This window comes from Trachurus japonicus, chromosome 17, assembly GCF_045865225.1.
Source record: "Trachurus japonicus isolate A0001 chromosome 17, Traja_1.0".
In the NCBI taxonomy this organism is placed as follows: domain Eukaryota; kingdom Metazoa; phylum Chordata; class Actinopteri; order Carangiformes; family Carangidae; genus Trachurus; species Trachurus japonicus.
The window spans coordinates 1,168,047-1,195,688 of record NC_140923.1 but is presented as its reverse complement, the minus strand read 5'-3'; the positions used below and the strand labels follow the sequence as shown (position 1 = coordinate 1,195,688).

The window sequence follows — 27,642 nt, the reverse complement described above, 5'->3', positions numbered from 1 at the left end:
TGTTTTATTGATTGAATTTAAATATTTATTTAATTCATTGATGACTATTGATTGAATTTAGGCTGTTCTGTAACCTGAGTGAAGCATGAATAAAGTTTTTTAAACTTGACTTTTGCCTCTTAATTGTACATGCAGCACACAGGGATTATAATTTATTTATTTTTTACGTAGGATTGTAGAATATTGTAGGCTACCTAGTTCAAAAGGCCCGACCTAAATGAATAAAGGTCGTATGAATTATTTATAGGCTAAATATATGGAGCGCCTGGCGCTCCCGCTCCTGCTTTTATTGATCGCCGAGACGTCGGCCGGTGGTCGAGCTCGATCAAAGGCCGACGTCTCTGCGATATCTTGCCAATGAGCAAACGCTCTCCATGCGACGTCTTGGCGACGGAACTTGATGCGTCGGGAATACGTCGGCACGACGTATGTGTGCTATCTGGGCAGTTAATGAGGAATGGGCCAATTAACCAGCTATCGGCTTTTCAATTCTCCAAAGTATTGTTATTATATTGGCCTTTAAAATCCACTATCGGTCGACCCCTAGTTCAGGTGACTCTGACAAGTCTGGGACTTTAAAGGGTTTTACCAAATGTTCCAAAACAAATAACAAAAAGCATTTAAGACATTTGTGTGAGACACAAACACAGGAGAGACTGTTTCTAACTCAGCTTCAGCTGTGTTGATATGCAGTGATCCACCTCACACAGAACTCTGATCAGATCTGAACAAGCTGCTTCTCCTTTTTTTCGTACGGTGTCGATCACCTTTCGAGCTTTGTCTTCCCTGTTTGCTATCACAGCAACAGACTCCATTTCACCGTCAGTTACCACCTCACAGTCCAGGAGTTTATCCAGTAGTTTATGAAGAACTGGTTCGGTCACTCTCTCAATGAACTCAGTCCGAGCAGACTTCAGCCTCTCTGCTGCTGAGACACTTGGAGTCGGAGCAGAGACACTTGGAGTCGGAGCTGAGACACTTGGAGTTGGTTCTTGACGAGGACCTGGAAGGTGAACAAGAAAAATACTTGTGTTCAAAAAACACATCTGTGCTTTAGAACAGAGGTCTTCAACAGGGGGTCCGCGACCCAGGTACTGCAGGGGGGTCGTGAAAGTTTTGGTTGAGGGAAAGAAAATATGAAAAAAGATATGGAAGTTATGAAAAAAATATCCATTGTGAATATAGGGGTGTTCCCTGCTGCTGAACATCGGATTTTTACATTCAAGTCCTTCTCTCTCCAGCTGCCCTTTCAAAATAAATGCAGTAGGGGAAACACTGCTTTGTGTTCTCTGTCTTTTTATGGTTTAGTCTTGTAATTCTTTCATTGGTGCAGTAGCAGCATTCAGTTACCACGAGCGTAGTTGTGACCTGATGTGATCATAGATGACATTATGCAAGTCCCTTCGAAATATATGTGGCATGACAAGCCAAACTCCTAAAAACGGGGTGACTATAGTCCAGAATATGGCACTTTTGGCACATGGCACTACATGACCAGTTAAATATAAAAGACAATTTCATACAATATATATAAGTAGGGGGTCCCCGCTCCATCTCTCCATCAGTTTGGGGGTCCTTGGCCTGGAAAACGTTGAAGACCCCTGCTTTAGAAGCAAATTCAATAACAAGTGTTGGGATGGAACCACTCTTGAAAAACAATCTGTCTCGTCCAGTTTGCTTGTCTCAGTTCAGGGCTCTTGTAGAAAGTCCTTACAGCAGTAACCCAGAAGTCACCAGTGATCACACCAGGCCGAAGAACACAACTGTAAAGTCCATCCAACATCACTTCTGAGCATTTTCAGCTCTAATGATTTTAAGGTGACAAGCTCTGACTCTGGGACGATGACATGTGACAGACTCACAAGTTACAGACACATCAACAGGAACTTGGAGAAACTGAAGTGTGGGATACCGTATAGCTCAGTAACTAGTTTGACTCTCACTTGTCAACAAGAATAGACCACAGAACAAAGGCAGACAGAAGATGATCTGAGGCCCTATAAGACAGAGACACCACTCAGCAGTCAGGTCTACGTCAGGTGGATGAAGACTTTACCTGGCAGAAGAATCTGACACTCCCACACAGCTGTCTCGGTTTCATCTCGGACCTCTACATCGGCTTCCTCTGCGCTTGAAGGCAGGATGATCTGAAACGTCGGGTGGTAATTTGGTCCATAGTCCAGGTCAAAGTCTTTTTTCTGAAAAGCAGCAGCACCTGCGTCAGTGTCTCCAGGTGAGGGACAGCAGTTTGAGGAATCATGTCAGCTTTAGCCTGAAACACTCACCTTAGGCTGGACTCTATTGGCGAGAGGACAGTGAACTTTGTAAGTTTTATTTTTGACGAGTGTGCTGTCAGAAGTCGTCGTGATGATCTCACAGTTATTGTGCTTCGCTTTCACCTGGAAAACCAGTATTTCATTAGATCTTTGACCTTCATCCTTGAATTCATGTGAATGTTTGTGTAAGACTTGCTGAAGTGGTGACCAGGCGAGACACGGTGTCCATGAAACAAAGTGGATGTGTTAGTTCATGACATCTGGTCTGTTAGTGATGAATTTGGAAAGTGAAGCAAAGTGAAGCTCTAACACTTCAGTCAGTAGCCTTACCACATCCAGGGGGACATTATGAGGCAGCAGATGCACATTGAGGCTTTTCCCCCGTGCCGTGAGGTTTGGTTGGTGGAACAGCAGAATTTGGCTGCGAACTGTTTTCAAGTTGTTCAACCACCTCTGTATCCTCTTAACCAGACCAAAGGCAGAAAGATGAGGGACTGAAATGATCACATGAGTGTCTGTGATCTGCAGGGGCTCGATAAAGCTCATTCCATCATCAGTGATGTGGGCGACAGACAGCAGACCGTCACAGAGCAGAGCTGTGGAAACACAGAGACAACAACCTCATTACAACAGCAGTGATCATTTCAGTCACTGTTGTCAACATCAGAAGATTAATCAGGAGGCTGGTGAAGGACAGTGCCCCGATTTTCCAGTGTATTCATGTAATAAACGTACATGTCAATTAGATGGTCACACAACACAATCACTTGCTCACCATCCTTTGTTTCACAATGTGGGAGGTGGAGCTGGCGGACGGCATCCTCAGGACACTGGATATTGAACAGCGGTCCTGCAGCCATCTCGCCAACTGAGTGGAGGTGGCTCTCATCCCATTGGACAGTCCTGTAGAACAGCTCCGCCTCCTGAGCCATAACAAACACCAGTCCAGTTGAAGAACACTGGAACTGGCCTGGACCAGGACACCTGAACCTGTGGGACACAGAAGGCAGAGTGACTGCCTCAGACCCTAAGATGAAAAAGGTTCAACATTGGCTAAAACATTGTGTTCCTCCTGACTCAGCTGACCGAGAGCTGATCCAGCTGATGTTCCCTCAGACAGCCGACCATGAGATCGTCACTGCAGACACACATCTGCTGTGGCTCAGGAGAAGCTGTAAAGGAAGAGGAGGGTCCTTTGGCAAAAACTGTGTTGACTGAGTTTATTGCATGTTTACCTGTATGAGACTTGTGTAGATTTAGTTTCCAGTTCAGGTTTGAAGCTTGACTGCTGCAATTCAGAGAGAAACAATGTAAGCTGGTTTATTACAATTAAAAATATACTGTGTTGAGTGAAGCCAACGGATTTGTTTCACAGTCCTGAGTGACCTGAGGCACAGTGGACAGTCTGAGGGGACTGACAGTCAGTATGTTTACATGACACTTGAAGAAACCGAATTATTGCCTTAATCCGACTATAACTAGACAACTGAAGTGCATGTAAACACCTTAGTCCGACTGAAATCAGAGTTGGAGAACTCTGATTAAGACACCCAGATAATGCGATTGGAATTCGATTTTCTCCATCATGTATACGCCTTAGTCGGAGTATAACTGGACAACACATATGCGCATGCTCCACACCCCCCACACTGGTGTAAGACCCCGGAACAAAAACATCCAAGAAAGCCGGTGGCAGAAGCTATTGTTGTAGCGTTATATGGCATTCTTGTCTGCCTCTTGAAATCACCATGACCACGAGGGATAGCGTGCACCTTATCTGCACAATAAGTAACGTTCGAGATGAACAAAGCTGTTGCTGTTGTTCGAAAATGCTGGTTTGCCGCCTGGCTAATAGGTCAACAGGAAAAGGTTCCGTATTAACCCATGAAACGACGCACTATCGCGATCTGGTGTTCAGGAAGAGGACACGTTCCCGCCAGTTATTCGATTTTCTCAGTTGCATGTAAACTGGGACAAGGACAGAAGTCCGATTAGACGGCAAAATTGAATTTTGAGCACAGCTCGATTAAGCTGTGCATGTAAACGTACTGATTGTGACACCGCGATTTGATGTCAGTGTAAAAATTTACACACTGCATCTGAGAAGCAGCAGGTTCTGCAGAGAATTATTTTGTGACATAACCGTGACTATAATCTAATAAATTCATCCTTGAGGTTATCATTGTTAATTTGGGTTTTCTGTTAATTGTAGACCTTTTTCACGTGAAACACACGGTCCATGACATTTCTTGTTGGCATACAGTTTGAGCTGCATTTCTTGTGGGTGAGCGACTATACATTATTCATGTACTTATTTATTTTCTGTATTCCTTCATCCCCTCGAGGTCACAGACAGAGCCAACATTGCAGAGGCAGTCATTGGTAGCTGTGGCCTCAAGGTCATCAGTACCTGTAGCAACATGAGAGCTCACTGGTGGATCTCAGCAGGAGGGAAGCTACCAAGCTGAAGTAGGAGGACTTAGGGTGGAGATTCGCTCTGAGATGCTTGTTAAGGCTCCTGATATTGTAGGGCTGTCTTGGCCTACACATCTTTTCAATGTCATGTGAAGGTTGGGTACAAAACCTGTGAAGTGGCAAACCAGGGGGGCATGGGGGTTTGATCAGCCAGTCTACAAGTGTATTGAGGACTTGGAGAAGGCTTACAACCATGTGCCCCTGGACACTCTGTGGGGGGTCCATTATGAGGTAACACACTTGTTGCTACAAGCCATTCGGTCCATGTACAACCAAAGAGTGAGTGATGTGTCTGTATTCTCAGAAGAAAGCTAAACATATTTGCAGTGTAAGTTGGACTTTACCAAAGTTGTCCCTTGTCCTCAATCCTGTTCATGATATTCATGAGAGGGATCTCAGCCAGAAAACACTGCTTCTCTCTCTGGTTTGGGGGTGAGTTGCTACCCCAAGTGAAGGAGTTGAGAAATCTTGTGTCTTGAGTGATGGTAGGATGTAGTGGGAGATCAACAGACAGATCGTTACATCTGGAACCCTCTACTTGACCTGCTGTCACTGAGACCATTCTCTGAATATTTTTAGCCCTCTGTTGAGCCCTGAAGTCTGTCTGGAAAATCAGGATACAATGTTTTTCTCTCACCTTCAGCTTTGCGTTTTCCTTAAGCTTCAAGCTGTCTTCATCAAACCTCTTCACCTTTGAGCCATCCCCAGGGGCCTTCAGCTTGGACTCATCCTCAGATTCCTTCAGCTTTGAGTCATCCTCAGAGGTCTTCAGCTTGGACTCATCCTCAGAGTCCTTCAGCTCTACTTTGTCCTCAGAGACCTTTGGCTTTGTGTCATCCCCAAAAACCTTCAGCTTTGAGTCATCCTCAGAGGTCTTCAGCTTTGAGTCATCCTCAGATTCCTTCAGCTTTGAGTCATCCTCAGAGGTCTTCAGCTTGGACTCATCCTCAGAGTCCTTCAGCTCTACTTTGTCCTCAGAGACCTTTGGCTTTGTGTCATCCCCAAAAACCTTCAGCTTTGAGTCATCCTCAGAGGTCTTCAGCTTTGAGTGATCCTCAGATTCCTTCAGCTTTGAGTCATCCTCAGAGGTCTTCAGCTTTGAGTCATCCTCAGATTCCTTCAGCTTTGAGTCATCCTCAGATTCCTTCAGCTTTGAGTCATCCTCAGAGGTCTTCAGCTTTGAGTCATCCTCAGAGGTCTTCAGCTTTGAGTCATCCTCAGATTCCTTCAGCTTTGAGTCATCCTCAGATTCCTTCAGCTTTGAGTCATCCTCAGAGGTCTTCAGCTTTGAGTCATCCTCAGATTCCTTCAGCTTTGAGTCATCCTCAGAGGTCTTCAGCTTTGAGTCATCCTCAGATTCCTTCAGCCTTGAGTCATCCTCAGAGGTCTTCAGCTTTGAGTCATCCTCAGATTCCTTCAGCTTTGAGTCATCCTCAGAGACCTTCGGCTTTGAGTCATCCTCAGAGACCTTTGGCTTTGTGTCATCCCCAAAAACCTTCAGCTTTGAGTCACCTGTTGAAAGAGAAGAAACAAGGAACATCTCAGAAATCAGTGTTTGCTATCCTTCTCTTTATCATATGCAAGTCAGAAATAAACTCCACCTGACCATGTGGTTCATGCTGCTGTCTGTCAATAGTTCAATTCAGTTCAAAGATACGACTAGGTGTTATTAGGTGTAATATTGTTCTTCATGCTGATGGGGGCGGGGGGCTCGTCAGGTGGGCACCCTCCTTCATCGGTGTTTCGATGACTAGCCCCCGACACCTCCAGAGGGCTCATCAGCACCACCTGGCGTCCCAGGTGTGCCCCCCTCTGCACTGGATCTCCTGCTTACTCAGCTGCTACTGCTGACACTGTCTTTCCTCTTCATCCAGAGCCAGCGACTGGACTGTTCTGGAGCACTGCAAAGGGAGTTGATGGCCTGCCGCAGAGCTTCTCTGACAGCTCCTCTCCCCACCCTTTCCCCTGCTGTTAGACCGGCCTCCCCTCCCTTCCCATGGACCAGTCTACCACCCAGTCCTCCCATCGAGCTGGCCAGCTCTCCCTGCCCCCCCCCCCTCACCAGAGACTGCCTTCATCAACTCCTGCTAACATTTCCATGTTTCCCACATTCTGTGACAAACTGTAAACTGTTTTCTTGTCTGTAACAACATCTATTGCACGTCTGTCCGTCCTGGGTGAGGGATCCCTCCTCTGTTGCTCACCCTGAGGTTTCTCCGATTTTTCCCTGTTAAAAGGGTTTTCCATGGAGTTTTTCCTCAGTCGATGTGAGGGTCTAAGGACAGAGGATGTTGTTATGATGGGATGTAAAGCCCTTTGAGACAAACTGTTTGTAAAAACGGGCTATACAAATAAAATTGCCTTGCCTTGCCTCTGTGGAGCTGGAGAGCGGAGTGCCGTCCTTTTTTTTTCTTTTTTTTTTGTCAGCGCCGTTGTTATAGGCGATGAACATTTATGAGGGCGTGCATATGAGAATCGATTTTGAATCGAATCGTGAGACACCGAAAGATTCACATCGCTGGAAAAGAGGCAAAACCACCACACGTTCACATGTTGTAGATTGAACTGGGGCACGGGTGAACGTGATACTATGGAAACATTTTCAACCTACATTTTATTTGCTTGAGGCTGAACAATGGCTATGTGACCACTCCTACAGTGCTGAGAGAGAATTTTTCTCTCATTAAAAAGGGGCAGTTGATCCAAAAGTCTAAAAAAAACAATAGAGTAGTGCTGTATCCATTTATACAACACAAGTCAAGAATTTATGTCAAGAAGAACAGCAACAGGGGCTGCTGCATGCAGATAGCACCATACAGCTTCACATTTATTGGAAACATAAGCACTGATGTGAAGCTGAACACTAAACGTTCATACTAGGAGAGGTAGCTACAGCAGCTAGGGAGCACAAGGAGCAGAACAAAGCAGTGTTACCCTTCTGCCAGCAAGTAATCTAAGGTGCTGCTTTCCCGCTGAAATGAACAGGTCGACGCAGGTTTTTTAAACGGGGGTCGACCCACTAACAATCGGCATATGGCTCCTTTCCCATTGACCAAAAGAACCTGTACTTTGCCATGGATACAGAATGTAACAGAACACATATCCCTACGTACATGAAAGTTTACCTATCACTAAGTGTTTTTACGGCACATGAAATATACATAAAAATATATTGTTGTTACATGTTGATTGAGTGCGAAAAAACCGAACCCGAACAAAATAAACAGCTTCCAGTCCAGGGCGGACACGGCCCCCCAATGCCCCCCCATGCTGCCGGGGCTGCTTCACGGCCACGGTGCAACACTACCGACACTTGATGAAACACCTCTCCTCCTCTCTCCTCTCCTCTCCTCTCCTCTCCTCGTGTCATTATTATTATCCGTTTAACTTTGTAGTTTGGCCTTGGTGTCTCTCTCTCTCTGTGTCTCACAGATCCACCGGAGCTCCAACTCTCTGCACCAACTGCCACCTGCATCGCCCCCTCTCCCCTGCTGTTAGACCGGCCTGTCCTCCCTTCCCTTGAACCAGTCTGCCATCCAGTCCTCCCATTAAGCTGGCCTGCCCTCCCTGTCTTTCATCCCACCAGAAGCTGTCTCCATCAGCTCTTGTTTCTATGTTTTTACATATTCTGTGTTGTAAACTGTTTTATTGTCTGTATACAACATTTATGTCCCGTCTGCCGACTCCTGGGTGAGGGATCCCTCCTCTGTTGCTCACCCTGAGGTTTCTCCAATTTTTCCCTGGTAAAAGTGTTTTATGGAGTTTTTCCTCAGTGGATGTGAGGGTCTAAGGGCAGAGGATGTTGTTATGATTCCATGTAAAGCCCTTTCAAACAAACTGTTTGTAAAAATGGGCTACACAAATAAAATTGCCTTGTCTTGCCACAGGAGATAATCAGTGAAAATAAAGAAAATTGATGATTTCAAAGGAAAGTTTCTGATATGAAAGATTCATACACATAGAAATTGAAACATCACTTCTTGCCTATGATGACCCTCTCTGTTGTCCTTTGTTTCATTTTTTGTCCCTATGTATTGTATTCAAGCCACAAAAGAAAGTATAAAAAAACAACATGCAATTCATAAAACTATTGGAGGTGAAATGAGCCCAGATTCATTTCATAGTCAGACTGATGAAGAGGTTCAGTACTCACAGGTTTTGTCTCTGGAAGCTTTTATCACCTCTCTCCAGCCGATCCTGTAGGAACAAACACAACAGAGTCAGAGGGAAATAATCAGTTTGTTTGAGTTTGTTTTATTAAACCAAACTGTGATGATCCAGGATCAGACTCACCCAGCTGAGTTCTAACTAATCCTGACCAATGTGTTAGTCAGTGAACTTTGTCTCATGTTCAATCAGGTTACCATGGTGTCACCATGTTTACTAATGATCAGGGGTCGTATTCACAAAGCCTCTTATCTTACCGCTAGGAGTGCTCCTAACTCGCGCTAAAAGTTTTTACGTAGGAGTTTTTTCTTAAAAGCTATTCACAAAGCCGCTGAGACCTACTCTTACTAAGGATAAATCACTAAGAGCAAAGTAAGAGTGACGCCCTGGTGACGCCCCGTTGCTATGGATTACGTCAATTCTCGTGCACAAATTCGAGGCGCTCAACACGGTGATTGGTTGTTGAGTGCCGGCGCCGCCCCCCGCCCCCCCCCCCCGTCCTCCTCGCCGCCGCCGCCGCTCTGCTTCACTTTTTTTTTTTTTTGCCGTCAGGTGCGACGGGGCTTTTTAGATTGCTTCGAGTCCAAACCACTCTCTCTGCTGCCGAGTTGGGCTCTCAACTTTCTGTCTTTCTCTCTGCCATCTTTCTGCTACAGTTTTTGTCGCGTGTCACTTCCACTTTCAGAGTGACGCTGTGCAAATGTAACTCCTATGAGGGTCAGTGCGCACACTCGCAAAGCAGCTGCTGATTTTTTTTCTTCCCACATTCGAATATTAATTTTCACGTTTGTTGACAGCCCTAATATTATATATGGTGATCATAATAATGATGAGAAAAGAAAATGCATTACCCAAATTTGTAGCCTATAGAAGGATTTGAACCCAGACTGACAACAAGTTTGGTTTACTAGGAGAGCTGCCCTATCACGTGAGCTATTACTACTAATAGATGTATGTGTCTAACGCACCCACCAACTTTTTAAAAATATTTTTGGATCACATCAGCACGACTGCATCGCAGCGGTTGCAGTCACCTCGGTCCGACCATTGTGACGCCTATATTGGACAGTCTGTCACCGTCACTACTCCCGTTTTATAGCGAAAATAGGGTCTTACTGAGTTAGCAGTCCTCACCAGGACTTTTAAGCTCTCCCAGACTTAGGAGCTACTTTTAGGCCTAAAATACTTTGTGAATTACTCTTATTTTAAAAAACTAGGAGTCCTAAATTTAAGACTGACACGCCCACTTTTTTTAGGAGTTGCTCCTAAATTCGGCCCTTAGGAGCTACTTTTAACCTTAAGATTCTTTGTGAATACGGCCCCTGATCTGGACCAGGTGGCGTTTAAAGGATCAGATCAAAGAACGTTACACACGGGCCAGAGCTCGCGCTGGGGCGCCAGCTGTTCGGTGTGCGCCACAGCGGTGGCACGTCACGTGACATTTAGACCATAATAACAAAAAAACAAAAAAAGTGTGTAAACGCAAAACTGAGCTGAAAATGAAACAATGAGTCAGTTTTGCACCAATCTGTGGAAACAGCCTAAACGTGAATGAATGAGAACAACAGTTATATCACTGAACTACTTAGAGGATAAAAGTAATGACTACATAACTTCATGTTTGTGTTGAGGCATATTTACCATTTTAACTCTGTTTTTACTTCATTGTTAAACCAAAGTGGAGGCTAAATACTGTACAAGTCTAATGTGAAACAGTTATTTATTAAATAAAGTAGCCTGATGAATTTAGAAGCACTTTTTTTGTCCTTCTTAAACCGTGGTATCGAATAATTGTCAAGAATCATGGAAATTTACTAGTATTGGTATCGGTATATAAGAAAGTTCCAGCCTCGATGGCGAGACTGCAGGAATTGGCTGGGATGTGTTGTTTTTCGTTAATATGGGGATCGATACCTATTGTCCTGGGCCAGTGGTTAGAATGGTGGGGCCAGTGATCTTCCAAAATTTCCCTTATTGTCTACCCCTGTTTCATCTCCAGACCCCAGTCCACATCTAGACTCTAGCTAAATGGACTGGAGGCTAGCATCTCTCCTCCTAGCAGCAGCAGCTGTGCTGAGCATGGAGGTTTAGTGCTTGCTTATGCCACAAAGTTTTACATTTTTACTAGTGCTCGGCCGTTAACAACAGCGTTAACAGACATTAACGGCGTTAATGGCGCCGTTAATACGGCCCAGCACTAACTTCAACAAATACCCACCTTCGAGAGAAGCACAAGTTCCCTCTCGTTTTGTGATTGGTCAGATTGATTGCTGTCAATCATTGCAGTGACGGTGCGTGCGGTGTCAGATTACATACTCCTGCCTCGCGCTGACAGCTGATCTAGTAGTGCACCCCATGGTTTTGCATATGCGCATCCTTTGTGCAAAACGGGGCCCCTATTGGATCACGGGGCCCTACGCACTGTGCGTGATCTGTAGGCAGGGGCGGCCCTGGGTATTGGTGCCGTTGTCGGTGCCAGTGCGTCGCTGCCTGTCGTCATTACCAGTACCGGCACTGTTGCAGTCATTGGTACCGGTACTGTTGTCGTTGCCATTGCCAAGCAAAGCTCCAGAGCTGGCCAGCCAGCCTCCCCTGTGTGAGCTCTAGAGGGGAGTCCATGCAGCCCAGCACAAGGCACTCGTGTGGGTGAGAGCAGGGAGACTGGGCTTGAACTGGGCCTCTGGAGCTCAGCGGAGCTGCGGTGTACCAGAATCACGGTGTTCCTACCCGCACAGTGAAAGTTACATAATACCGTTTCAGCCAGCGTGACCCCGCTCAGACTGCAGCGGCGGCACCATTCATCCTATTATTAACCATTTTTCTACCACTTCAATTAGTTTAGAAACATTATTTTAAGGTCGGAAAACTACATATTGTTGCTTTAATGCTCCGACTATAAAACCAATAAATCAGAGGTTACTCAGGTAGTTTTTTACTTTCTTACTCAAGGAAATATTTGGATGCCTATGTTTTTCTTTTACTTGAGTAATATTATTTACCAGCCAATCTACCCTCAGCTATGGCCATGACTCTGAAAGAACAAGATCTCAGATACAAGTGGCGGAATGCCTCCCTAGGGAGGATTCCAGGCATGTCCCACCAGGAGGAGATCCAGAGGAAGACCCAGGGCTTGCTGGAGTGACTATTGGCGCATTTCCACTAGCACGGCTCGGCTCGGCGCGGCGCGCTATTTGCGTGTTTCCACTAGCACGCAGTACCTGCAACCAGGTACAGTTTTGGTATCACCTCAGCCCTGGTTCCAAGCGAGCCGAAGCGTTACTAAAACGTGACGTCAGCCGACTGCCTTCCACTGATTGGCCGATGAGTGTCGTCACTGGAAGCGACGACCGACAACAGAAATGTTCCTGCTGACGCCTGATATTACCTACGTGACTTTATTAAGTTTTAATATTTTTTCATGCGAGAAAGTTACTGTAACCCAGTGTGCGGTTAGTTTATCCAAACGACGGCTGTTTAGAAATTTGCCCCGATGTTTTTCGGAGAAGTGAAGCTCCAGGTCCGAGCAGCGACCGGTTCATCACAGAGGCAGCAGCCCGGCTCCTGACGTGCTCCGCCGGTCAGCCTACGGTCCGCACCCCGGGGAGGGTTGCAGAAGTTTGTTTGTGGTTAGACAGAAGAGCAGCACTGCCTTGGGGTCTGTACGCACAGAAAACACCACATTTACATCAATAAATAAATGTTTTACAATGAACCAGGCCGATCTCAGAACTGGGAAGACTCTCCGGTAAGGCATATTGAACGGTTAAATGCCATTAACGGGGCGAGAGCAGTCAAAACGGCGGTTTAAAGCTAGCTACAGCGAGGGTAGGTTCACTTCCTGTTTCCAAAGTAAAAGCACCAATTCTATCGCAGTGGCTTTCCTTATGATAAAAGGCAATGGGTATTTTATTTTTGTTTCACTACGGCTAGCTTTAGTAACGCCGACTTCGTCAAAACAAAATTGTAAACAGCTTAGTCAGATTTTCAACACGTTGGGGATCTAAACGACTACTTTCTCGCCTGAAAATGATTCAAATGTTGCTAAAGTTATATATTTACAGAGTTTAGAGCGTTGCTCGGCGCCGTGTAAATGACGTCACGGCGGCACTAGTGATGCTCAGTTGTAATGGAAACACAACCAAACCGAGCCGAGCTGTGCCGTGCCGAGCCGTATCGAGCCGAACCATGCTGGTGGAAATGCGCCATATGTGAGTAGTGTCTGGGGAGAGGGAAGTCTGGATGTCCCTGCTCTGACTGCTGCCTCCGTGACCCGGCCCCGGATAAGCGGAAGAAGATGGATGGATGGAATATTATTCTAAAGTAAAAATACTTTTAACTTGAGTGAAATTTATAGCTACTACACCAACCTCTGCCTACCCCTGTTACTGTCAACTTGAGTGTCAACAATAAAACATACCAGCCTCAGCCATTGGCCCATTATCACATGCTAGTGTGACAGTTGAGGGTCCTGTCACTATGCCTCCAATTGATCATGGGCCCTGGCTACTTGGCCAAGGGGATGTCCCTTTGGCTGAATGGTTAGCGCGTATGACTGTTACCCGGGAGTCTGGGGTTCGAGGCCCGCCCGGGCCCTCTTCACCTTGCCACACTAGCACTGTCATGATACACTACAGCAGTGCTAGCAGACTAGTAAAAGCAACACTCAACAGCTCATCCATAACATCAGTAACAGGAACGTCTACTGTACCTGTCACTAATGAGACCAGATGTGTAACGTTATGTCCACGTCACAGAGGACCAACAACATCACAACACTGGCCAATGAAACCCAGCAGCCCTTCATCATGTGTTCCTTCTACTGAGGAGACACTGAGAACACTCTGACCTGCTGCATCACTGTGTGGTTTAGAAACTGAACCACCTCCAACTGAAAAACCCTGCAGTGCAGGAAGAAAGGTCATTGGTGCCTCACTCCTGGACATCTACAGTACCTGCCAACATAATCTACACTGAGGATGAACAGAGATGAGAGCAGCATGGACTGATCCATCGCTCTACTGACCTCACAGACTCCAGTCTACAGTCTGGACTCTCCACAAGAGCACGAAGATCCTTCAGGTCTGAATCCTGTAGGTTGTTGTTGTAACTCAGGTCCAGTTCTCTCAGGAGGGAGGGGTTGGACTTCAGAGCTGAGACCAGAGTAGAACAGCCGATCTTTGACAAATGGCAGAACTCCAATCTGAATAAAGAATGAAAGAAATGTCTCTTTTTTCACATTAAAACTCTTAAGACACACACACACACACACACACACACACACCTGGAGGGATCAGATAATTGATTATTGATGACTATGGAGTGAAGAGAGTTGTTGTCAGTGTGAGAGAACAAGTGGAAACATGAGACAACAACTATTTCAAACGTCCTTCATTCATGACATCAAAGTCAATGATTCAAGTTCTGAGTGAAGATCAATCAGGTTCAATTGTGGATCAAAGATCTAAGATCTACAACAGTAAAGTCAGTAAACTGACCTCAGAGTCTCCAGTCTCCAGTCTGGACTCTCCAGAAAACCTCTCAGATCCTTCACTGCTGAATCCTGCAGGTTCCAGTTGTTGCTCAGGTCCAGGTGTCTCAGGTGGGAGGGGTTGGACTTGAGAGCTGAGCCCAGAGAAGAACAGCTGATCTCTGACAACCCGCAGCTCTTCAATCTGAATAAAGAATACAAGAAGAAGATTGAATGATTGATGATTGATCAGATGTGTTGTGGATCATCATCATGTGGCCTTCTACACATCATCCACATGTCAGCAGAGATTCATCAGCTGCTGTCGACCTCAGCTCAGTCTGTCAATCAATCATCAATATTTGATCCATACCTGTTGGACTAAACACTGACTACAACTCTCTGATTGATTGGTGAATTTAGGAGAAATCTACCAACAAAAGAGACAAAATGAAGTAAAATAACCACCTTAATGTGGATTTTCTACCATTCCGTTTAACTTTTCTGAAAGAAGACATGTTAAAGCAGTACTAAAGAACTTTAAGTTTTGGTTGAGTTTGGCGGTGCCTGTGGACCAAAGCCGTAGTGTTTTGCCTGAAGAAAGACTCCATTTCCCATGAACACTAGCGTGAAGCCCTGTAAATATCCTGCATTAAAATTAACAGAAGACATCAAAACTAAGTTTCTGTTTCCAGTGGATCATTTCAAAGTGAAAACACAAACATAATCCATTGCTAAAGTGCCGTTTTGCCTGTTCCCTCCTTGTTGTGACTCGCAAAAGTGAAAGTGAAAGTAAAGTGAGAGCAGGGTTCCTACCATGCTCCTCAAAGCTGCTTAGTGCCAGAGAAAGAGATACAGACCCCCTCAGGCCATGACAGAGGTGTCATTCAACTTGTTGTAAGTCGATGTATCATCACAAAAGTTATGAAAATATTTTATGAAGGTTGAAAAATTCCTTAGTGTTGGTTTAAGGAAGAGAAATAGCCAAAAATCTCTAAATTGATCAGTGCATGAAAAAACAGTGTTTTTGCCTGGGGTGTCTCATCACATTCATCTGAGCACAGAAGACAAGGCGGTGTGTGGCGCAGTGGGTAAAGCGGCCGCCCCATGTAGAGGCACAGTCCTCACCGCAGGCGGCCCCAGTTCGAGTCCCACGTCGGGCAGACCTTTCCTGCATGTCCCCCCTCTCTCTGCCTCTCCCTTTCCAGTCTATTTCTATAGTGTTCTATCAAATAAAGGCAAAAAGCCCCAAAAAATATACTTAAAAAAAATTAAAAATAAAAATAAAACAGAGTCTGACCTCAAAGTCTCCAGTCTACAGTCTGGACTCTCCAGAAAACCACTCAGATCCTTCACTGCTGAATCATGAAGGTCGTTTCCACTCAGGTCCAGGAGTCTCAGGTAGGAGGGGTTGGACTTAAGAGCTGAGCCCAGAGAAGAACAGCTGGTCTCTGTTAACCAGCAGTCCATCAATCTGAATAAAGAATACAAGAAGAAGATAGTTGTTGTTGTTATTTTGTGTGTGTGTGTGTGTGTGTGTGTGTGTGTGGGGGGGGGTCTTCTAACTCAGTGAACACAACATCACATCAGTCTGTGTGGACTGAACAATCAACATGTTTCTTCTTCTTTTCACGCAAAATTCAAACATTTAAAAATGTTTAAGCTCAACAAAGATTCTTTTTGGTGAACAGCTGCTATGATGCAGATTGTTCTGTTTCTTTGTAAATAAAGTTTTTACAGCAAACATTCAGTGACTTCCTGTCTTCTTGTTTCATAAAGTGCATTCTGTAAAGCTGCTCTGAGTTGGGTCGTTCACTTTTTGTACTGGATGTTTCAAAAAAGAAACAAAATTCAGTCATTTACTCGATGAAACAAAATAAACTGTCAAAGACAAGTAATGATCAACACAGACAAGTGTGTGTGTTAAAAGTGCTTACACATGTAGTTTGTGTAGCTAACTCCATCAGCTGTCAGTGTTTGTATGACTATGTTTCTGTTGAAGACGACATGTGTCAGTGTTTTGTGTTCATGTGTAGTTTACAGTGTGTGAGTTGGAGCATTAAATGAACGGTTTCAACAGTTGTGTGTTAGAAAAAGTGTTAAAACCAGTTGATAGTGACGGTAAAAAGCTGTTTTTGTGGATCATTCACACACACACACACACACACACACACACGCACACACACACACACACACACACACACACACACACACACACACACACACACACACACACACACACACACACACACACACACACACACACTTGACGTGATCAGATTTGACTATGGAGTGAAATGATCTGAAAAGTGAATTGTGTGAGAGACAGTGAAACAGTGAACTGACCTCAGAGTCTCCAGTCTACAGTCTGGACTCTGCAGAAAACCACTCAGATCCTTCACTGCTGAATCCTGCAGGTAGTTGTTGTAGCTCATGTCCAGGTGTCTCAGGTGGGAGGGGTTGGACTTCAGAGCTGAGCCCAGAGAAGAACAGCTGATCTCTGACAACCTGCAGCCCCTCAATCTTAATAAAGAATAAAAGAAGAAGATTGTTTTTGTTTTTCTTTTTAGTCATTGGAGCATTCCTACAACATTTATGCTATTTGTAGTGAAAAACATCAAAAGAAAAAAAAAAAAAAAGGGAATATTAATAATAAAGGGAGGGAAAAGAGGTGGGACAAAGGCAGTTGAAAAAAAAAGCAAATAGAACAAAAATACAATATATACATACACAAATTTGTTCTCTTCAGAGATCTAGTAAACATTTCTTCAGGGCTGAAATCACCAGTTTTATTTACTTATATAATCAAACCACTTATTCCATCTTTTCTGATTCTATATGTAATTTTTTCCATTTCCAAAATATTATTTACAGTTAATTTCCAGTTATTAAAAGAATATTTTTGCCAGTTTCTTGTTATTTGCTTCAGAGCTGCTATTCTGAGTATTCTGTATAAGTATTTGTCTTTTTCTGTTGTAAGTTCAGCTGGTGTTATTCCTAAAACAATGCATTGCGGTTCCAAAGTTTTTTTTAAATTGGAAAAACGAAAAAATAGGTTCTATATTTTTTTTCCATAATGGTTTTAGTGATGGACAGAAATGGAAAATGTGTGAGTGGTTTGCATGGTGCTCTCCACAATTTCTCCAGCAGTCTGAGGTGATGGATGTTGTGAATTTAGACTGTATTTTTGGAGTAATAAAAAAAACGTGTGTATACCTTCCATGAGAATTTCCTCCAATATCCAGAATTTGTTGTTTTGTGTATTGTACTATAAGCATTTTTCCAATCGTCGTCTTCTATTTGTACGCCAAGCTCTTGATTCCACTTTGTCCTAATTGAGTCTATAATATCTAAATTATAATTTTTTGTCATAAAAGTTATTAATTGATGGTCTTCATGGTGACCCTGTCTTTTGAAAAGTGGTAATGTAATTTCTAAGTTGCAAGTATTTATAAAAATTTGACTGAACTAAGTCAAACTTATTTGATATAACCTCGAATGAGTCAATGTCCTTATTGACAAGTAATAGTGAATATATTTGTATATATCCTTTTGATGCCCAAACCTTTAGGCACGATCTGATATCACCAAGTAAAGAACAGCCCAGGACTAACCCTAACCCCAAACCCAACCCTACCCCTAACCGGTTGGTTATAACAGCGCTCCTGGGCTGTTAATTACTTGGTGATATCAGATCATGCAAACCTTTAGCACACTGTCCATTTTATTTGGTCTAAACTGGGGGTCCCATGCCATCTCTCTGAGGTAGAGTAAGTCATTGTCTATTTTATATCTTTTACAAACCTGTTTCCAATTGTGCAAAGTGGTATTCGTCCATTTATTTTGTCTTTTCAATTTTATGGCGTCTTTCTTTTCTATGAAGGATAGAGTCTTTATTGAAAGTGGCGCTAGTTCTTTTTCTATCTTAAACCATTTAGCTTTTGTGTTATCATTGGTCCATTTCATTATAATGCTGGTTTGAGTGGCGTGATAGTACTTTTGTAGATCTGGGAGTGCTAGTCCACCATGTTCTTTAGATTTTGTTTTCAGTTTAACCCTTTTCCTTTTATTATTCCAGATAAAATTAGTTATTATTCTGTTCCACATTTTGAAACTTTGTGGGGGAATTGCAATTGGGAGGGTTTGGAAGAGAAACAGAGATTGTGGGAGAACCATTATTTTTATTCTATCTACTCTACTAAATATCGACTCAGGTATTGTTTTCCACCTATTCAAATCTTGTTTGATTTTATTTTCCAGATTCTGATAATTTACATCATACATTTTATCTAAATCATTATGGATTATTACACCTAAATATTTTATTGAAGTTGATTCCATTTAAATCTGAGATTTCCTTTAAAGTTGTCTGTAAACTGTTTACCTATACACATAGCCTCACATTTACTTTAATTGATTTTATACCCTGAGTGGTCGCTGTATTCTTTTATTATTTTCATTAGTTCTGGGATTGAGTATTCTGGTGACGTAAGGTATAAAATGATGTCATCAGCGTATAGCGTATAGAAGTAGAAGTAGAAGAAACAGTCGGTGAACTGACCTCAGAGTCTCCAGTCTACAGTCTGGACTCTCCATAAAACCACTCAGATCCTTCACTCCTGAATCCTGCAGCTTGTTGAGACTCAGGTCCAGGTGTCTCAGGTGGGAGGGGTTGGACTTCAGAGCTGAGCCCAGAGAAGAAGAGCTGATCTCTGACAAACTGCAGTCCTCCAATCTGAATAAAGAATAAAAGCAGTGAGTTGAGGACAAAGCTCCTTGTTGACAGCGTTCAGTGTCTCATCATCTGTTCAGAGCATAGACTGTAAAAAACATGGACCTAATGTCCGTAATGTCACCCATTGGTTTTGGGGAGTTGTTTTTGTGACTCAAATATGGCGGCCTGAACAGCGGCATGTTGGATTTACCGGCCGAGAACCCGCCCACTGGCCTCGAAGCAGCGGTCCCCGGACCTGTCACTCAACGTTTCCATGCCCTAATTGGTGAGAATTTTAAACCTAATAATAGTAAAACGGTAGAGATAAAAAAAAAATTGTGTGTGCGGGGGTAGAAACTATCGGTTGAGACCAAAAAACGTGCTGACACCAGGCTTTCATCATGTTTATTGATGTAAAATCTGCAATTTTAACATGGGGGTCTATGGAGAATGCTGCTTTCTGGCACCAGCCTCCAGTGGCAGCCGAGAGGATTGCAGTTTTTTGAACGCTGAAGTGAGCTTCAGACCGACAACTGCCCCCTTGGTTCAGAGCTGAAGAAGCTTCAGAAAGAACTAGTTTAAATTATAGCTGCTGTGCAGCAATGGTCGGGGCCGGGCATTTTTTTTATAGACAAAATTAGGCAACTTGAAAGTGAAAGTTGCAAAGCCATAGCACATATGGTTGATCTGTTATGAATTTATTTCCAATTTTGAAATATAGAGACATGCTGTGACACCACCATCAGGACTATTGCCTTGTGTTACTAGTTGACAACATCTGGCATTTGGATATGTCATCATCATTACCCTTGCTAGGGCTTGAACCCACAACCTCTGGCACCAATAACCAGCTCCTAACTCACTGAGCTAATTGTCTGGAAGTGAGTTCTCGTGTGTTACTTCCCAAATAGATTCAGGGAGTCATCACTCAGGCAGCAGTTGTCAAAATGTCAGAAATACAATTATCTAAACAGAGAGAAAAACAAAGAGGTAAAGAGACAGATCAGGTGGAAAATGCACCAACGAAGTTATTGAAGCGAGATACGAACCCACAACCTTGGTGTTGCCAAGCTGACACCATACGCACTGAGCAGTGAGACTGTTTAACTGGGATTTTGCACTGTGATCAATTTGATGTTATTCAATGATAGCTGAAAGCCAAGAAAAATGCTAGAAAATGAGACCGACCAAGTGGTAGTAGTTTAAGTTCTAAGAGGCTGGTACACTAACAAAGTTGGCAAGGTGGGATTCGAACCAGTGGGTTAGGTTTAGCAAGCAGCCACCATACCACTGGACTATAGCAATACTTCAGAAATTTAGAGGTTGAGCCTTTGATGGATGTGAAATTATTCACTGATAGCTGTGTGAAAGCATGAAAATGGCGGACACAAACAACAATAGTGTGAATGCTGAAAGAAAATGGCGGACACAAACAACATTCAGCATTCACACTAATAATACGGTCAATGGTTGGCGCTGGGCAAGTTTTTTCTTTTCCTTTTTTGACTGAGCTCAAAAACCTGCAGTTCCTCTCCTGACCACTAGAGTGAGTCTCCAACAGTGAGTGAGTCAGTCCCCACAGACTTCCAGGTTTAAATGTTAAAGGGATAGTTCAACATTTTGGCAAATTGGCCCATTGCCATAATCCCTATAGTCATAGCAGTAGGTTTGTTACCTTTAATTGTCGGTGCAAGCTGTTTTTAGAACGGCGGAGCAGAGCTGTGAGCTGCTCAGAGCTACGCTACGGAGGCTCATTATGGGATTTCTTGGTTTCCCTCATCAAACTCATCAAATACACAATCCAACAACTCCACAACGCTCTGGTGGACAAGTTGTGAGCTGCACATTCACCACGCTATGAGATAATAACTCAACGTTACCAGACAGAGTTGTTTTAAAGGGAAATTCAGAGACTGATGATGAAAAACTGTCCCTGAAGGCAACGTGCATCAGTGGTTTTGCATGAATTTCCCTCTAAAATAACTCTGTTCCATTCAACACAGACGCAGTGACTCCGCCTCTTCACTTCTCAGCTCCACCTGTGGCTCCGTCCATACAAACTCATGTTGAGCAGCCACATTGATCAAAGATTTACTGACCATGCTCAAGACAACAAACATGTGAGGCTGAACTCTGCTACCATGACAACACTAATGAGAGGCTGAACTCTGTTCTCATGACGACAAACATGTGAGGCTGAACTCTGATGACATGACAACACACATGTGAGACTGAACTCTCATGATGATGGCTGACCTTCGATTTTTCCCTGTTATTAAAAGGGTTTTCCATGGAGTTTTTCCTCAGTGGATGTGAGGGTCTAAGGGCAGAGGATGTTGTTGCGATGCCATGTAAAGCCCTTTCAGACAAACAGTTTGTAAAAAACGGGCTATAGAAATAAAATTGCCTTGCCTTGTTGCCATGACCGAGCTTCAGGCTCCTGTCAGGTAGCCGGAGAGCTGCTGTGTCTGAGCTGCTTCCTGCTGTCCACACTGACTGTGAAGTGGTCTCTTCCTCACAGCTCCACTGGCAGAGAGCAGCTGAGGAGCTGAAGCTGGATGAAGCTTCAGGTCCAGAGGCTGTGGACACAGTCACAGTCGCTCAGGAGACACTGTCCACTGTCTGAAGCTGACCTCTGACCCCTCACTGACAGTGGAGTCATGTGACCAGAGGCTGCTTCACACACACTGTGGACAGGAAGTAAACTCCTTTAATGTCATGTGACCATGAGCTGAAGCTCCCTTCCTGTGGAGGCCCAGTGTTGATGTTCATGAGCCTCAGTGTCTCCACAGTGGGATTATCAAACTGTTACAGGACTTTAACCTGACCTCTCACAGTGGGAAGCTGCTTTGACCTTTGACCCTGAACCAAGCAAAGAGGGAAAACTCAGACCTACATCACATCTGCTCAGCTTCAGCTACAGTGGCTGATCCAGCTGTTCTGTTAGCAGCTTCATCTGAGAGCCAGCTCATCATCATCATCATCATCATCATCATCATCATCATCATCACGACACTGACCTCTGACCCTTCACCTTCTACCAACATGGAGTCACAATCAGTCGCGGCTTCAAACTGAACTCCACACATTTGAACTGAACACAGACAAAAGTCCAACAGGTCCGGTCAGTGAACTCACCTCAGAGTCTCCAGTCTACAGTTTGGACTCTTCAGTCCAGCACACAGAACCTCCACTGATGAATCACTCAGGTTGTTGTTACTCAGGTCCAGTTCTGTCAGGTGGGAGGGGTTGGACTTCAGAGCTGAGGCCACAACTTCACAGTGACTCCCTGAGAGTCCACAACCACCAAGTCTGTGAAGAGAGAAAATATCAAATGTGTCATAATCAAATGAGATGAAAGCTGCAGTAAAAACACAGTTGATGCATCTGATGACAGGACGTGATGATGTGATGAACATCTGAGCTTCAGCTCGTCTTCTCTGACTGAGTTTGACAGGAATCTCTGAGACCTGCACTGGTTTAATCTAGATCTGTGTTTTAGATGAAGATTCATCAGGTTTGAATAAAACCAAAATCGGAATGAGTGTTTTTGTTGATTAAACAACAACAATCACAACGAGCTAAAGATCCACGTGTTGGAGCTCACAGCTTTTCAGACTTGTCTGATAATAATAAATTAACTCCTGGATGGACAGGTATTTAAATATTTTTCACAATTTAGAAACAAATTTGACTTAACTTCAAGTGATCTATATAGATACTTACAAATCAGACATTATGTCACAAAAAATACAGATTGGGAAAATATACAAAAGTAACCTAAAAATATAGAAAGCTATTTCATACATCTGTTTGAACACCGTTCTTTAACAAAAAACAAATATCCCACATGTACAAAAAAAGTTAATGATGGATATGTCAGACAATACACTACACATCAAGCAACAATGGGAACTGGAGCTGAATGCAATAATAGATGATGACTCTTGGGAAAACATATGCTCCAGATGCCACAAGGAGGTTGGGGGTTTGTTGATGATTGCAAGAAAAATTGTTACTATCATTTGGATGAAGACTGACCCTCCCATGATCACTCAGTGGTTACAGAAAGTAAAACATGTTATGACTAACTATATGACTGAACTGTTACAGCTAAAAGTAGGTACCTGTTTATAAGAAGGTGGACCCCAGTTACTATCTCGCTTAGGACTCATATACCAGGGTTTTTTCTGCATTATAAATTTTGAGGCGGCCGCCTCGCTGAAATTGTCTGCCGCCGCGCTGGAATCTTGATTGAAACTCAATGGGTCTCATTCATGAAACGTGAGCAGCACGGATTTTTGTGTAAACCCTGAGCAGCGCAAATTTACGTGGATTTCCGCATTCATCAATCTTTTAGTAGTGCTGATTTTTTCGTAGCTACTCACAAAATCTACACCTGCTCCGGACTGTGTGTAGCGCTTGTGTAAATGTAGGAATGCAAATAAATACTGCTTGTCACTGTTGAAAATTACAATTTTAATCCGTATTACTCTCTCTCATGTTCAAAATATGCCGACGCCTTTGAAACACGTAATTTAAACATGACAAACAATTAGAAATATTTGGAGAGAGAGACGTTTTAGGGATCGGACACGCACAAACACGTCAAGGCTCCATCTAATGATGATAATAATCTGATATAAAACCGGAAAAAACTTTTTTGTGTTGCTGCACGCTCGGTGGGCGCACACTTCACCCTGCGCAGCAGCGCAGTCGGCACCCCGGTTTGGATGGAGCTGTGACAGACGGCTGGTGCTTCTGTAACAATATAACCTGTTACCTGCCTATATAACTTCATGTGTTGATACAACCATGCTCCTCTACAGCTGAGGCTGTGAAGAGCCTCCTCCTCCCGTCGCTGCTGTAGCTCTGTAGTTGTGTGTATTTTTATTTTTATTTTTTTCATGTTTCATATCAAACTATTCTGGCTTTATTTCTTAAACAGTTCTTTAATCAACCAAGGATAAGCCCACTTAATTCACTAAATCTGTTTCTTCCCTCCAGCCTTTGACCTGTCCCAGTCACACCACGACTAACAGAAGAGAATTAAGTATTTTTCTGGACTCCACTTCACCCAAAATGACTTCGATCCGTGATCTCTCTTTTTTTCTCTCTCTCCCTCTTTCCTCGTTTGCGTCATGGCCGCAGGTGAGCAGGATGCACCTACCTCCTAATATGGTGGTCAGGATCTCCTTATATGGCTATTCATTTATGGAGATCTATGCTAATTGCTGATCACCGGGGGCGTGTTGTTAGTTTACGATGGGTTGGGATTCATCATCTTACACACGTGTTTACGATCAAATCTGAGTTTCCCGCACCGTTCATGAATCCGGAGTAGAGTTTTAGTAGAGTGAGCTTTTATGTGCAAATCTACACACAGATTTACTCACGTTTCATGAATGAGACCCAATGTACGGTAGTTCTATGGAAGCTCAGTGGCGCTGTTTTCAACTCGGTTCAACTCGACCGCAGCAGGTGCGTTTGATTTCAACTCCGGGCCGGGCCGCAAGATGATGTTGGCGTGCGGCTTGTGTGCCCGCGGGGACGGGGCTCATTGAGGCTCCACTCCATTCAGACGTTGTGCTGAGCGTGAACGCACCCCACCGGCGCAGCGTGAAGAGAGAGAGAAGGAGACGGAGGGGTGAAGCGAGTTTAGTGGGTTAGCGAGGTTGAGTCTAAAGCCAGGCTCTCCTGTACTACAAAGGTGGCTCTCTTTTAACCTGACTAGATCACCATGGTAATTTATGCTTAGATTACGGAGGGAGAGATCACACTGATCCACTGCTGTTAACTTTCTCTCTGAGCGTCTCCGCCTGCAGACGTTCAGCTGAGGGAATACGCTGCTCAGCTGTTGATCCGACTCGCGTCAGGGGCTCGTTATAGGCTATAGCCTATATTTCACTTTTATATACAGTCAATGCTGAAAGAAGTTGTCCGCTCGCAGCAGGACAGATAATCAGATGGATAATCGGTAAAGTTAATAATTTGACTTAATGTGGCCATGAATAAATTAATTCCGATGTTACGATCGCCTGTTATATGTCAGTGTTGCCCAAACGCAAATCTTGAATAGGTCTCCGCTGTTTTCACATTTACAGCACCTAAAATGCACTGAAACCTATTTTCATACGCACACCAGCCTCGCTTTCAATAAAACACCCACTCGCATTTCATAATTGCGATATGAAAACAATAAAATAAAATTTTTAAATTTGAGTTGTTTGTGTAGTTTATTTAGTTTAAATGAATAAAGCTTCATATTTAAATGAAAAGTAGCGCAATGTAGAGCTGTCAGAAATTAAAAGCAGCCTCATTTCGTCATATTTGCAGCAACATTGCTTCAGGCTGCGATCAAGCTTTTTTGTATCGCTCATACTCTCTCTCCATCAAAACAACCTGCTGCTCTTGGCTGAAATCAGCCGGTTGTCGCTCCATTTAGTGAGGAAGTAGAATAATATGACACCAAACACCGTTGATGTGAACGCGCACAGAGCATGAAGCTGAGAGCCGGACTTAACAAACCAAGTTGATAACCAGCTTCGTAGTACCGTGGTAACTCGGACCGGGGCTGGATCTGTTGAGTCTCCTTCGCAGTACAGGAGCTCAGAAGTCGTTTTTTTCCCCCTCTGCCTTTATTTTGAAAGGACAGCTAGAGAGAGATGGGTGCGCGGAGATAAAGTGTGTGTGTCTGTATGGGGGAGGGGGTAATCATATTGATCATGTCTGAACTCACCGAGCCTTCCTGCAGTTCCTCACCGCTGGGATCAGTCTCAGTCGTCCCTCTACTGATGTGTTGTACTTCCTCAGGTCAAACTGGTCCAGAACCTGCTCTGACATCTGCAGCATGTAGGCCAGAGCTGAACACTGGATCACAGAGAGTTTCTCCTCTGATCTGTTCTCTGACTTGAGGAACTGTTGGATCTGCTGATGAACTGACTGGTCCTTCATCTCCGTCAGACAGTGGAAGATGTTGATGCTTCTGTCAGGAGAGATTTCATCACTGTTCATCTTCTTCAGGTTGTTGATGGTTCTCTGGATGGTTTCTGGACTGTTGTCTGTCTGACCCAGCAGACCTCCTAACAGCCTCTGTTTGGACTCCAGAGAGAGGCCATGAAGGAAGCGGACAAACAGGTCCAGGTGACCACTTCTACTGCGGAGGGATTTCTGCATGGCTCTCTGCAGGAAGTCATCCAGGGGTGGAAGACTGTTATTGATTGGTGGAGGACTGTTATTGATTGGTGGATGCCTGTGTGCCTTTAATCTAAAAAATGTGGAAAACTTCTTAAAGAAAGATTTTGGCTTTGGCTTTGATTCTCCCTGTTTGTGATCTTCTCCGTTCACTTGGCTTAAATGAACGTAGTCTTCTCCCAGGAAGTTCTCCAGGACCTGTGTGTTCCTGTTGGTGAAACAGTGGAACATGTAGACTGCAGCCAGAAACTCCTGAACACTCAGATGAACAAAGCAGTAGACTGTTTTCTGGAAGATCACACTCTCTCTTTTGAAGATCTCAGTACAGAGTCCTGAGTTCACCAAGGCCTCTGTGACATCCAGACCACACTGCTCCAGGTCTTCTTGGTAGAACATGATGTTTCCTTCCTCCAGCTGTTCAAACGCCAGCCTCCCCAGCTTCAGAAGAACTTCCCTGTCGGCCTCCATCAGCTCCTGTGGACTCGTCTCATGTCCTTCACCGTACTTGTTCTTCTTCCTCTTTGTCTGGACCAGCAGGAAGTGTGAGAACAGGTCCGTCGTGGTCTTGGGCAGCTCTCCTCTCTGGTCTGTGGTCAACATGTGCTCCAGAACTGTAGCACTGATCCAGCAGAAGACTGGGACTTGACACATGATGTGGAGGGTCCTGGACGTCTTGATGTGTGAGATGATTCTTCTGGACAGATCTTCATCACTGGACCTCCTCCTGAAGTAGTCCTCCATCTGGGCGTCGGTGAAGCCTCGGACCTCTGTTACCCTGTCGACACATGTAGGAGGGATCTGATTGGCTGCTGCAGGTCTGGAGGTGATCCAGACCAGAGCCGAGGGAAGCAGATTCCCCCGGATGAGGTTTGTCAGCAGCACGTTGACTGATGACGTCTGTGTGACATCAGACACAACCTCCCTGTTGTTGAAGTCCAGTGACAGTCGGCTTTCATCCAGGCCGTCAAAGATGAAGAGAAGTTTACAGACAGCCAGCTGCTCTGCTGTGACCTTCTGTAATGTTGGATGGAAAACATGGAGCAGCCTGAGAAGACTCAACCGCTGATCTCTGATCAGGTTCAGCTCCCTGAACGAAAGCAGAACCAGCAGACTGACATCTTGGTTCTCCAAGCCCTCGGCCCAGTCCAGAGTGAACTTCTGCACCGAGAAGGTTTTTCCAACGCCAGCGACGCCGTTGGTCAGAACCACTCTGATGGGGATCTGTTGGACAGGTGAGACGTCCTCTCTCTGTTGGACAGGTGAGACCGTAGAGACGTCCTCTCTCTGTTGGACAGGTGAGACCGTAGAGATGTCTTCTCTCTGTTGGACAGGTGAGACCTTAGAGACGT

General features: G+C 44.3%; 1 protein-coding gene across 1 annotated transcript; it reads right to left on the bottom strand.

The window, feature by feature from the left end:
- Window positions 1-357: 357 nt before the first annotated feature.
- On the bottom strand, window positions 358-27,642 carry LOC146969672 (uncharacterized). The gene is made up of 16 exons (XM_085803671.1): window positions 27,589-27,642; window positions 25,839-27,525; window positions 22,238-22,411; window positions 18,947-19,120; window positions 16,732-16,908; window positions 15,686-15,859; window positions 14,414-14,590; window positions 13,942-14,118; window positions 8,905-8,948; window positions 5,389-6,263; window positions 3,512-3,564; window positions 3,052-3,266; window positions 2,607-2,872; window positions 2,286-2,399; window positions 2,057-2,198; window positions 358-1,003 (listed from the first exon to the last, which is right to left on the bottom strand). The coding sequence occupies exons 2-16, from the start codon at window positions 27,032-27,034 to the stop codon at window positions 663-665; spliced, it is 4,299 nt and encodes a 1,432-aa protein (XP_085659797.1). The 5' UTR covers window positions 27,035-27,525; window positions 27,589-27,642; the 3' UTR covers window positions 358-662.